Source organism: Mauremys mutica, chromosome 1 (assembly GCF_020497125.1).
Source record: "Mauremys mutica isolate MM-2020 ecotype Southern chromosome 1, ASM2049712v1, whole genome shotgun sequence".
Taxonomy (NCBI): Eukaryota; Metazoa; Chordata; order Testudines; family Geoemydidae; genus Mauremys; species Mauremys mutica.
Genome location: NC_059072.1, coordinates 43,631,377 through 43,645,643, shown reverse-complemented (window position 1 = coordinate 43,645,643; position 14,267 = coordinate 43,631,377). Strand labels below are relative to the sequence as shown.

General features: G+C 40.5%; 1 protein-coding gene across 13 annotated transcripts in view; it reads right to left on the bottom strand.

Moving 5' to 3' along the window:
* CADPS2 (calcium dependent secretion activator 2) overlaps positions 1 to 14,267 on the bottom strand; it is a 548,645-nt gene that overhangs the window by 247,280 nt on the left and 287,098 nt on the right. For all 13 annotated transcript variants that reach the window (XM_045031264.1, XM_045031306.1, XM_045031338.1 and 10 more), the window contains exon 8: positions 6,766 to 6,905. In XM_045031264.1, coding sequence (XP_044887199.1) covers positions 6,766 to 6,905 — 140 coding nt within the window. The remainder of the gene's footprint in view (positions 1 to 6,765; positions 6,906 to 14,267) is intronic.

Sequence of the window (14,267 nt, the reverse complement as noted above, 5' to 3'; positions counted from 1 at the left end):
AGCCAGGATGGGTAAGGAATGGTGTCCCTAGCCTCTGTTTGTCAGAGGGTGGAGATGGATGGCAGGAGAGAGATCATTTGATCATTACCTGTTAGGTTCACTCCCTCTGGGGCACCTGGCATTGGCCACTGTCGGTAGACAGGATACTGGGCTGGATGGACCTTTGGTCTGACCCAATATGGCCATTCTTATGTTCTTAACACTAGTTGTAGTGCCCTGGGGCACTCTTATCATTGTGCGGAGGAGTGCCTATTAATTAAAAAGAAAATGTATGTATAAATAATGTTAAGATTACTAAAACTGACAAAAGCCAGAATATGCAGTATTAATGTCAACTTCCAACAGTCCACTTACACGTAGGCATTAAAATAAGAACAGGTATTAGGGATGGAGTACAAACCACTACGTTCAATTATTTTTAATTTTTGTTGGCTTATGTCATAACATAGTTTGTTTAAATACTTCTGAGTACTTAATTTCACTCTATAAAAGAGAGAAAATTCTGTGGTGAAAGTTTTTCAGATGTGTGCCATTGTCAACCACATCTCATCCACTCTACCAATAATATCAGGCTCAGTGCACCATTTGTCTGCTTCCCTGTCAAATGTCTCAGGGCCTTTTTGCAGGTCACACTCTATTCAAATCATAGTAATTCCTAGCTCCTACATAGCACTTCCCATCTATAGATCTCAAAGTGCTTTACAAAGGTGGTAAATATCATTATCCCATTTTACAAATGGGGAAACTGAGGCACACAGGGGTGAAATGACTTACCCAAATTTACCCAGCCTGATATTTGCAACGATGGGGCTAGAATCTGTATCTCTCAAATCACAGTCCAATGTTGCATCTACTAGGCAACACTACACTACCCAAGTTCTGGCCCACCAAGACATTACCTTCTCCTCATTCAAATCCCTTCTTTAGAACTCGCTTCTCTGTAGACTCCCTGGTGGGCTTCTACAACAATATTGAGTTATTCAACCCAAATTCTGAACTACCAAGATGGGCACATTCTAAACTTAGTAAACATGTGATTGAAATGCTGTAGCTCTTATCTCTTCATCCCATCCCCCTTACTGCACACCCCACATACTTGCTGGGTTACACCCCTAAGATTAAATTAACCTCTTCAGGGCAAGGCCATGTGCCATTAACACTGACCTAGAGAGACCTTCTCTAGCAGTGGAGATTCCTTCTCCTATGTCTTCCCAGTGCCCAGATCAGCTATTTGGGCTGGACTTTAGCAGGCAGATTTCAGCTCAGGTGTGTATCATTGAATTTGAATCCACCGGTAAGGAACTTAACCAAGTCCTGAACTTAAAAGAGTTTATTAAAAGAATAAAAGAAAGAAGAGAAAAAATACACAATCTCTATGAATCCAAGATAGACATTCATAGGGTCTAATCTTATTAATCCCTGGAGAAATTTCTCCCTTTTCCTCAGTACAAACAATACAGGCAAAATTACGAATAATCAATGCAAACACACAGAATTGCAGACACAGGATTCTTATATGCAATTACCCAGTTCTTCTAATACTCACTAGCTTGAATAGAGGAAATTAGTTCAGAAAGATGAGCAGACTTGGTTAAGCGTCTGGTCTGGTGTAGGTCCAGACGGCTAAGAACTCAGAACAAAGAACACAGAGACCCAAGTTCCCGCTCTCTGGGATTTTCAAATTCTCTTCCCTGATTGGTCCTTTGGTCAGGTGTTTCACCAGGTCTGTGTTAACCCTTTACAGGTAGACCTTAACCCTTAACTAACTACTTATGACACACCCCTAAGATTAAATTAACCTCTTCAGGGCAAGGCCATGTGCCATTAACACTGACCTAGAGAGACCTTCTCTAGCAGTGGAGATTCCTTCTCCTATGTCTTCCCAGTGCCCAGATCAGCTATTTGGGCTGGACTTTAGCAGGCAGATTTCAGCTCAGGTGTGTATCATTGAATTTACATCTGTTTGGTGAACACTTTTGCAGTTCTCTTGATACCATACTAGGATATGTTATGCAAGAAAATATCAGAGAAGGATCCTGTGAGACTGAAAACTACAGCTATGAAAGCATGTATCTTTAGGGCAACAGAAATAATCAATTAGCAACTATAGGTTAATAATCCTCCCCACAAATTTTAGAAATGTCTCATGAGAAGATGCTGACCTGGACTAGTTCCATAATGCAAATGTATATCTTGAGAAACAAGCACAATATGTGCCATATTTTGTTTTAGCTAAACTTAGGGATTTGATCTTTCTGATGTCATTATGTGGAAATTTGAACGTCTGCCCAGGAGTAGTGTTATGAGATAAATACACAATGTGCCAGACGGATTGTGCTTGGGGCAGCAAAGGCTGTAAGTAACAACAGATCATTTATTAACTTTCTGAAATATTATATACAAATCTCAATACTTATCAGTGACAAGTGGTTAGGACTCCTGGGAACATTAACAGACATTTATGGCAGTTTGCAATTATATTCAGTTTCACTGAGACCCTTGAATTCTCAAAACCATCTTCAGATTCCCCCTAGCAACCCTTCTGCTTTCCACAGAGTGGCACTGTTTCTGGTGGAAAATAAAAACGAACCATCCATATCTGTATCTAGTAAGAAAGATCTGTTGCAGCTAATTTCAGAATACTTGTTAACAGTTTTCTGTTGAAAAATATCTTTCACAATCCCCGAGGTTTCCACATGAGACTCACCCAATATTACTTACTAAACACAGAAGAGGTGGGCCAGCGAGTGACAATTCTGGAAGATATGTTCAGAGAATCAGAATGATAGGGTAAGTAATGCTCTGAAGATATCCTGTCTAGGGTTCTTACTACTGAAGAGAATAAATTGTAAAGATGTCCCAAAAGGAAAATGAGAGCACAGACGCAACAAGCCACAACAATATGGCCAATAACACAAAAAGCGAGGGAGTTTTACACACACACAGTTTTTATATATAATTACATACACACACACAAACACAGAGGACCAAGAAACCTCTTTAAAATTCAGCATTAAGAACAACAATCAAAAGCCTGTAGAATGAGAGAGGAATCCAGGAAAACAAACAAGACAAACATGGAAAAACTGATAAGGGACATCTCAAGAAAAAGCAAAACAAAACATTTAGGGAATGAAAGTTTTGCCTCCTGTATATTGGAAACAATTTCTGGAGCGCTGAGACAGAAATGCAATATCCAATTCAAGCAGTAATGCTTTGTAAACATAACACTGTTTGGGTTTTGCTTTCTAAAATTTGTTTTTATTCTTTTCCCTTTTAGATGAGACTATTGAATATTATTTGTTCTGCATTTATTTCTTGAAGAAGTTACTTGTAAAAACTTCATTGTGCCTGTTTTCATTCTAAACTGACAGCAACAGAGCAATACCCTCTATTAGCCACTAGGCTATGCTAAAAGATAATTCAACTGATCCAAAATATTTCACTTGTAAAAATAATCCAAATTACAAATCCATCTATTCAGTCATGTAAAGATGTACATTAAAAGAGAACGTATTAGACAGAGGAAAGCTACTTAAATTATTAAGCAAAGTAAGACAAATAGGACTGACTCATCTGCCTCAACAACCCCACACAATGAAGTGATGAGTTAGAAAGGGAAAGACCAAATTGGCACACGTGTCTTCAGTGTAATCACTTACACGGGCAATCTCTTTTCTAACTTAACTATCACATCTTCATATAGCTAAACAGCTTTCAAAATAGGCTTTTTAGCATATGATACATTTTGGCTCAGAAGTTTTTGGAAAATCTAAAATCATAATGGAAACATTTTAATAGAAATTTTAATAAAAGTAAAACTCTAGCAAAATATGAACTCACTACCTTTGCAATACTGAGACAACACTTTATCTAGCAGGCTCTACAATCTTTGGCAAGTAGAACGTTGCCACATTCCATGAATACAAGATAAACAGATTCTGAGTTATAGTAAAAAAGAATTTTTAAAAAATGCATAAGTTACTAGTAGCTAGAGTTCTCAAGAAGAATGTGTCACAAATCCACATTGCTGGGTTGCATTCACCTCAGACTGCACAGAACCTTCTGGCTAGTAGCATTTGTTAGGGCCAGGCACACATGTGCTTGTGGCATCAAATGCGTGGATTAAGTGTGTAAAAAGTGGGGGAAGGGGAGGATTGGAATGTCCTTCAGTTTCTTCCACTCTTTCAAATATCCATTCACAAAAGATTTAAAGAGTCAGAAGGCTGGGGTCTGGCCAACACGGGGTTCGGCGTGGCGCAGCCATGGGCCGCCTGGCATGGCCAGAGATTAACGGTTAATGTCAGTTAACCGGTAAGCCTAATGCTTACCAATTAACTGGTTAAGCGGTTAACATTTTACATCCCTATTTTTAACATTTAAAAAAATAATTCCTTAATTTTTAAAATAGCCCCAAACACTGTACCCCTCCCGCAAGAAAGTCCATCATGTGGCATCATATTGACACCCAGATAGGTCAGCAGCAGATTTAGAACTTTTAGTTCCACCACACGTACCTCAGCTACATGAGCTAATGGAGTAACTGATCTCAATAGTAGATCATCATCCTGTACATGAAAGCACTAGAGAGAGATGAGGCACACACTTTGCCAGTTGGTTTCCCAGATATTTGCTGAGAACAGAAGACTATTGAGTCATGGGTTCTATTACAGGTTCTGAAGGGAAATGTTTTCTAGTCAACACGGATTCTGCAGAGGCTCTTCTGCCTGTCCCTTTGCCCTCCCTCCCCCCAAATCTTGGCCCCTTCTGCCCTGTTCCCTCCAACCTGTCCCCATCTCCCCATCCCTGGCCTCTTCTTATTCCCTGTCCTATTCTCCTTGCCTACCCAGTCTCAGTTTCCACTTCTCAGATTTCTCACCCCTTCACACTCTCCTTGCCCAGCCAGTCCCAGTTCCCCCTTGCCAGCTCCTCACACAATGCATCTATCCCCTAATGCCTCAGGCTCCTGAGCTCGGTCCTCTGGAACAACCGGTCCCGGTCCTCCTTGCCTACCAATCCCGAGTCTCATTCTTTGAAACAACAGAACCATTTGGGCTGACATTTTCACACACACACACACAAAAACATCCTGAGGCAGACATGTGTCATGGAAAATTTCAGGCCATACAGTTAAAGTTTAGCAAAGTCATAAGGAACTGAAAACTGTGTTATATAATAGGAAGTATGGGGCATCTTTAATAATAGGCAATGACATCAGCCCTGTCTGAAATAAGCAAAATAGAAACAATAGGAAGTATTTCAGAAGAATTTAATAGCATACTTGATGCTAATTTATACAGTAATAATTAGAATCTACAATGGTGTTCTTTTTCTGGAAAGCACTTCTGCCTTTTGTTTGCATTGTGTAGAAGGATAAAAAATATGCCTGCCAAACACTTCGTAATACTTGTAATTGAAGCCTTTCCCTCTTCCAGGAGACATTATTATTTTTGCAATTGGGATGGGAGATGCTGGCCATGTGTTTTTATATTTATATTCTTTTTATAATCCATTACACATAGCTCTAATGTAAGATCTAGAAACAGGAAAAGTTCCTAAATTGCTACTATAATGCAAATACCCTTGAACAGAAATACGGAACATGAGAGGACAGAAACTTTTTGTGTTACAAATAGCACCATATTCACATATAAAATTTATTTTATTTTAATGGAAATTGTGTGCCACCTAGATATCAAGTATTTTTAAAATAATTATTAACTCTAAGCCTAACATTCAAGAACTGCTTTTTGTAAAGGGCATTGCACTTTTCACTCTGACATCTTAGGGCATGGCTATACTTGCAGTTGTAGAGCACTGGGAGTTATACCAGCCTTCGGAGACCGCAGCAGGGAAAACGCTGCTGAGTGTTTACATTCTCAGCTGGAAGCACACTCATGTGGCCACATTAGCAGCTCTTGCAATGCCACAAAGAGCAGTGCATTGTGATAGCTATCCCAGCATGCAAGTGGCTGCAAGGGGGGGTGGGGTGGAGTGTGACAGGGAGTATGTTGTATGTATGTGGAGAGAGAGAGAGAGTAGGTTTTTGGGGGGCTGATACAAGACAGCATGCTGACATGCTGTCTTGTAAGTTCAGACAGCGGAAAAAAAGAACCCCGCCCCCACCTCTCTCTCTCTCTCTCTCTCACTCAAAGCAAGCAGCATTCCTCAATAATGATTCTTTTGTCCTGGAGCAGATAAGCAGCCAGCTGTCAGAAACAGAGCTTTGAAAGGGTGTATCTGCAGTTCTACAGCGAGTTCAAAACAATGACAAGAGTGGCCACTTGACTTAAGGGGATTATGGGATGTTTCCGGAGGTCAATCAGAGTGCAGTAATGCAACACCTTGTTCACACTAGTGCTGCATCGCTCCAGCGGGGGCGCAGCAAACGTTATTCCACTTGCTGAGGTGGAGTACCAGCAGCACTGTAGCTGCAGAGTCAGAGCGCTCTACGTGCCTTGCCAATGTGGATGGGTAGTGAGCTAGTGCGCCCGGGGCTCCTTTATTGCACTGTAACTCGCAAGTGTAGCCAAGCCCTTAGAATTAGTTCTTACAATTTATCTTTACATCCCAATGAATCATTTGAATTAAATGTTAGTCCAGGCTAAAATTACTTATAAAGCCAGCATGATACCTTTCCATATTACAGCAAATGTTGTGCATTTCAGTGCTGCCTCTCAACTTTGCCTTACAGTTACATGTGGAAAAATGTGAACATAATACTGGAACTAAACATGCAGAGGAATTCACAAAGTGCATACTCACCCACAATGCTTCATATGGGGTGGCTTATCCATCCTCACTGCCAGTTTAATCTTCAAGTCAGAGTCCTGGCTGTTTTTGGGGACTATCATTTTATGTAACTCAGGTGACTTTGAGCTATTGGATGTTGGATATAATATAACCTGTAAAATATAAAATAAGAACTTTTTTATTGTACTGACTCAAAAATCTTACCAGAATCTACTTGGTGACATGTGACCAATTGAGAGCTTCATTGTGTCTTTTCCAATAGGGGTTGTCAGAGTCAAGACATGGCTATTAAACCATTTTATTCCATCTCCTCACAACAGATGTGTTTTCAAAGGAGATTCATTTATTTTCTGACAAATGAGTGTTTTTATATTATCAGATAACATGTTTTCCTCCTATGTTACTTCATTCCAAATTAATAGCTCAAGAAGCACCAGCAGAACTGACAGTTGAGAAATGCTCATGTACAATTAAGCAGGCACCTAGACACTTACATCATTCAGTACTCCACAGGGAATATGTCTAGTGAAATAATGTGCTATGGTATTATACAATAGATGGCATTCTCCAGCAATGAAATTAATTACATGAGAGAACACAAGAGTAATACACTCTTTCTTACCATCTTCATTATTCAATCAGTGGTAATAATGAAAATCAATTAAAGTAATATCACAGAAATTAGAGATGGAAGAGATCGATTAGGTCTAGCCTATCTTGGTACAAGTGCAGTAGACTACATTTATTTCTCTAGCACTCCATTCAATCCAGGTAATCTATTCGCAGTACCATGTTGATATATCTACAATAATGACAAGTTATATAAAGTTAGAAAAAAATAAACCTTTATTTCAAATCAAACAGAAGCTTTCATGCAAACTGTTAAAAAAATCCTTCATTTATTACTACTTACAATTAAGCAGTTTCTATGTAGTACCTGAATAACATTAGATAACCATAGCCAGGGGCGGATTTTGCTGCCCCAAGCATGGCAGGCAGGCTGCCTCCAGCGGTTTGCCCACGGGAGGTCCACCGAAGCCGCGGGACCAGCGGACCCTCCGCAGGCAAGCCGCGGAAGGCAGCCTGCCTGCTGCCCTCGCGGTGCCGGCAGAGCACCCCCCGCGGCTTGCTGCCCCAAGCACACGCTTGGTATGCTGTGGCCTGGAGCCGCCCCTGACCATAGCCACCTCCATTCTCATTTTGGCCACAGCCCTTGAACAGGATTATACGTCAAAACTGCACATCTCTTGTGGCCTCATGACAAGTCAGTGTGTTCAGACTATCACCACCGAGAAATGAAATATTTCAAACTAAAGCACAACCCTGTAAAACAATAATCTACTTCTTCTGTGTCACTGTTTTGTAAGATTCTCAAGAAAAGGCTATCTATATATCTCCTCCATGTAATATGGGAAAGTTAAAATGAGAACTTGAGTACAAGTGTCATAAACAGATAGTTAAGGGTTAAGGTCTGTTTTACCTGTAAAGGGTTAACATGTAGTACCTGGTGACCACCTGACCAGAGGACCAATCAGAGATAAGATTTTTTCAAATCTCTGTGGAGGGAAGCCTTTGTCTGTATGAGAACTGTTTTTGGATCTAACAGAGGACAGTCATGTCTCCAAGTTCTCCTGGAGTAGTTTCTACTAATTAATAGTGAGTATTAATTAGAAAGGCGAATTAGTCTTATGATTTGATTTCTATATTTGCAATTGTGTGTTTGCTAAAGGAAATGCTTTATTCCTTTTTGCTGATATTGCTTTTACTGAGAAAAGGGGGAGAGGGGATTCTCTCCAGAGATTGATAAGGTTATACCCTATGAGTGTCCAGCTTGGGCTCATAGAGATTCTGTACTTTCTTTTTGTTCTTTAATAAATTCTTTTCTATTAAGGACTTGTTGGTCTTTCCTTGGATGGATTCTCAGGGAAAGGGGAGGGGGAGGTATCCCTCTGTAGTTGGATCCCGGTATCTCTCCTAGGAAAAGGGAGGGGGGGGAGGAAGCAGGGGGAATGGTTTGTTTCTCCTGGGTGTGAGAACTCCATGGATTTGGGGCTCTTGGAATCCCCTAGGATTTTGGGGAAGGACTGTGTCTCAATCCACATTTCTTGATTGAGTGGTGGCAGCGAGAAGGAACCCCACCCTAAGGGTTAGGGTGGTGGCAGAATACCTGCGGGTCCCCATCTTTGAACCCACAAGCTCAAAGTGGGGGTGAGATCCCATGACAACAAGTCACCAATAAAAGTAAATGTAAAGAATACCTTCAATGCTAAGACCATTACAATGGTACTGTATCTGAGGCCTACATCTCTGGGATGTTGAATGACCCCAGTTTACATCATATTATCTTAGTACTTTGCAGGATTAGGATCATGAATTCTGGTAACCACAGAATCATACAATTGTAGGACTGGAAGGGAACTCGAGTGGTCTTCTAGTCCAGTCCTTTGCACTCATGGCAGGACTAAGTGTTATCTACACCATTCCTAACAAGTGTTTGTCTAACCTGCTGTGATAAATGAGGGGGGAGGGATAGCCCCCGTTCGTGGACACCCAGCCAGCCAGCTAGCTATAGAATCCCTCTTGGTAGCTGTTCTCTACTTGCTTTACCTGTAAAAGGTTAAAAAGTCTGACTGCATGCACAGGTAAAGGGAAGTGAGTGGGCACCTGACCAAGACAGCCAATGGGAGGCTAGAACATTTTAAAATTGGAAAAAAACTTTCCCTTGGTCTGTCTGTTGTTCTCCGGAGAGAGGCGACACAGAGCAGCAGTGCTATAAGAAGCTTTAAGCCAGGTATGGAAAATCATCAGATCATACCTAAAACTACTTATTTGAACCCCAGATATGTAAATAAATCAGGGAATGTCTAGGAAGCCGTGATTAGGATCATTTCTTTTATTTATTATTGGCTTGTGGACTCCTCTGTGCTAACCCCAAATGCTTTTGTTTTGCTTGTAACCTTTAAGCTGGACCTCAAGAAAACCATTCTTGATGCTTAATTATTATATTTGCTGTTTTTAATTCTAGCAATAGCCTAAGTTCCAGACATATTTTCTTTCTCTTTGTTTTTAATAAAATGTACCCTTTTTAAGAACAGGATCGGTGTGTTTTTGTGTGTGTGTCCTAAAAGGTTTGTGCATATGTTGTTTAATTAGCTGGTAGCAACAGCTGATTTCCTTTGTTTTCTTCCTCTGCTCGTGTGTGTGTGTGTGGGGGGGGGGCTTGAGGGTACCCCACAGGAAGGAATTCCCAATTGCTCCTTCCTGGGTTCTCAAAAGTTTTTTGTTGTTGTTGTTGTTTTGTTTTTTGCAAACTTGGGTGGTGGCAGCATCTACCCATTCAAGATCAGAGAGAAGCTGCAACCTTGGGAGTTTAATACCAGCCTGGAGTGGCCAGTATTAATTTTTAGAATCCTTGCGGGACCTCACCCTCTGCACTCAAAGTGCCAGAATGGGGAATCAGCCTTGACACCTGCTCTTAAAAATCTCCAATGATGGAGATTCCACAACCTCCCTAGGCAATTTATTCCAGTGCTTAACCACCCTGACAGTTAGGAAGCATTTCCTGATGTCCAACCTAAACCTCCCTTACTGCAATTTAAGCGCATTGCTTCTTGTCCTAACCTCAGAGGTTAAGGAGAACAATTTTTCTCCCTCTTGCTTGTAACATTTTATGTACTTGAAAACTATTATATCCCCTCTCAGTCTTCTGTTCTCCAGACTAAACAAACCAAATGTTTTCGATCTTCTCTCACAGGTCATGTTTTCTAGACCTTTAATCATTTTTGTTGCTTTTCTCTGGACTTTCTCCCATTTGTCCACATCTTTCGTGAAATGTGGCGCCCAGAACTGGACACAATACTCCAGTTGAGGCCATATCAGTGCAGAGTAGAACAGAAGAATTTCTTCTTGCGTCTTACTTACAACATTCATGCTAATACATCCCAGAACGATGTTTGCTTTTTTTGCAACAGCATTATACTGTTGACTCATATTTAGCTTGTGATCCACTATGACCCCAAGATCCCTTTCCGCAGTACTCCTTCCCAGGCAGTCATTTCCCATTTTGTATATGTGCAACTGACGGTTCCTTCCTAAGAGGAGTACTTTGCATTTGTCCTTATTGAATTTCATCCAATTTACTTCAGATCATTTCACCAATTTGTCCAGATAATTTTGATTTTTAATCCTATCCACCAAAGCACTTCCAACACCTCCAAGCTTGGTATCATCTGCAAACTTTATAAGTGTCCTGTCTCTGCCATTATCTAAATCACTGATTAAGAAATTGAACAGAACTGGACCCAGAACTCATCCTGCAGGACCCCACTTGATATGCCCTTTCAGCTTGATTGTGATCGACTGATGACTACTCTCTGGGAACAGTTTTCCAACCAGTTATGACCCACCTTATAGTAGCTCCATCAGATTCTAAGTTGTATTTCCCTAGTTTGTTTATGAGACGGTCATGTGAGACAGTATCAAAAGCCTTAATAAAGTCAAGATATATCACAGCTACCACTTTCCCCCCATCCAAATGGGTTGTTATCCTGTCAAAGAAAGCTATTAGGTTGGTTTGACACAATTTGTTCTTGACAAATCCATGTTGACTGTTAGTTATCACTTTATCATCTTTTAAATGTTTGCAAATTGCTTAATTATTTGCTCTATTATCTTTGTGGGTACTGAAGTTAAACTGACTGGTCTGTAATTCCCTGGGTTGTCCTTATTCCCCTTTTTATAGATTGGCACTATATTTGTCCATTCGAGTCCTCTGGAATCTGACCGTAGTCCCTGACTTTTTGAAGATAATTGTTCGTGGCTTAGATATCTCTTCAGGCATTTCCTTCAGTATTCTAGGCACTGGCGCCGACTCCATGGGTGCTCCAAAGCTGGAGCACCAGTGGGGAAAAAATGGTGGGTGCTAGCCCGTCTTTCAGCTCCCTCCCACCCCCACAGCGCCTCCCGCCCACCAGCGGGCCCCATGGATCAGTGCCTCCCCTTCCCTCCCCGCACCTCCCACCCACTGCAATCAGCTGTTTTGTGGCATGCAGGAGGCTGGAAGGGAGTGGGGAGGAGCAAGGACGTGGCACGCTGGGGGGCGGAACTGGGCGGCAAGAGGTGAGGTGGGGATGGAGCAGGGGCCGGAAGAGGCGGGACAGCGGTAGAGTGGGGGCCGAAAAAGGTGGAGTTGTGGGGTTTTGGGGGAAGGGATGGAATGGGGCAGAGATGGGGGTTGAGCACCCCCTGGCACTTTGGAAAGTCGGCGCCTGTGATTATAGGATGCATTTCATCAGGCCCTGGTGACCTGAAGACATCTAACTTGTCTAAATAATTTTTAACTTATACTTTCCCTATTTTATCCTCTGAGTCCACCTCATTTTCACTGGCATTCATTAAGTTAGATGTCCAATGGGCTACTAAACTTTTTTGGTGAAAACTGAAACATGAAAATTATTTAGCACTTCTGCCATTTCTACATTTCCTGTTAGTTCCCCCCCTTCATTGAGGAATTGGCCCACCCTGTCTTTAGTCTTCCTCTTGTTTCTAATGTATTTGTAGAATGTTTTCTTATAACCCTTTATGTCTCTAGCTAGTTTGATCTCGTTTTGTGCCTCGCCTTTCCAATTTTGTCCCTATTTTGCTTGTGTTGTTTGTTTATTTTCATCTTTTGTAATTTGACCTAGTTTCCACTTTTTGTAGGACTCTTTTTTAAGTTTCAGAACACTGAAGATCTCCTGGTTAAACCAGGGTGGTCTCTTGCCATCCTTCCTATCTTTCCTACCTTTGGTCCTTAATAATGTCTCTCTGAAAAAATGCCAATTCTCTTTTTCCCCTTTGACTTGCTTCCCAGGGGATCTTACCTACCAACTCCCCAAGTTTGCTGAAGTCTGCCTTCTTGAAATCCATTACCTTTATTGTGCTGTTTTCCCTCCTATCATTCCTTAAAATCATGAACTCTTTATCATTTCATGATCACTTTCACCTAAGCTGCCTTTCACTTTCAAATTCTCAACCAGTTCCTCTCTATTTCTCAACTGTTTTAGTGACAGAGAAAAAAAATCAAGATCTATCATCATAAAACATATGAAATGTGCATATTTCATAATACAACTAATAGTAGTGACTTGCTCTGGGGCATTAAGTAGACTCAGTTCCCTTTAAAGAGCTAGTAAGCTGTCTGTACATCTCAGTTTTAGTACTTAGATGCTTCTACTGTTCAAAAATGATTATTTTTCAGAATGGGGCCCCTAAGGAAGCAAAATGATTTCCATTTAATATAAAAATCATCTTCTAAATACATATCCAAAACCCAAAGTCATTTAGTGTAACCCTAAGTTGCAATGCATGTGTCTGAAATAAAAAATGTTGTTAATTCAAAGCAAACCACACTGAATATTAAGCCAAGTATCTGTGTGCATGCTGAAGGTTACTACATTCTAACAATTTTAAATTTCTCATTGTGCTTATTAACAGAATTCCAAGAAAGGTAATTCTTGATAGTTCCCCCTCTTCCATAAATATAGAAGCCTTTGAGTTCCATTGCATAGGAAATAGTTTCTAGTTGTTTTTTCCTTTTAAGTGGAAACTATGTAAATAACATTATTACTCCTTCCTTGCATTTAATGATTTCACATATATCTAGGCATTCATGCCGAACAGTAGATAATAGTCTGATTTTTTTCCTTTCCTACAGGCAGTAGTTACTACTGTCATGAAACAGATTAACAGACCTAATGAGTCGCAAGCAACATTTCTTTCTCCAAGGTTTTTTTTTTTTTTTAAAGTTGATGTAAACACAAATAGACAAGTGTGTTATTAATTCATAAGTTTTCAACTGGTAGTTTCTTTCTGTATTTTAAAAGAATGATAGAATTTTCTTCCCATCTCTCTTTTTTGGCACAAGTTCTTATATACCAAATATGCACAGAAGATCTATTTGCATATACCCCCCAACAAAACATTGTTAACTTTAAGTACAGATTGCTAAGAGAGGCAAATCTTGTACAAATTGCATTCCAAGAATGTTAGTGATAATGTTTAACATTTTTCTAGCACTTTATGTGTACAAAGCATGTACGGATATTAGCTAATTAATCATCAAGGTAGGTGAGGTAGTTGGGCAAGTATTAACCCCTATGTGTCCGATTATCACCTGGCATAAATTGTCATAGCACTGTGGAAGTCAATGGAGCCACACTGATTTACACCAGCCGAGGATCTGGCTCAATGTATAATAGATAGAGAAACAGAGATGGGAAGGCAAAGCAATATGCCCAAGGCCACCCAGTGAGTCAGTGGCAGAACTATTATTAGAATTCTGGACCTCCTGACTCTATGCTCATTCTTCCAAATCACAATGCCTCAACAAGGAGGTTAAAGGGAGTTAAAAATAAATCTGCAAGTTAAGAAATTTGAAAATGGTCCATTAGCCCATTGCACGCATATAACCTCATGTAGTTTATCATAAGCCCTTTATACCAAATAACAATCCCACAGCAACAGTGTACTCCATT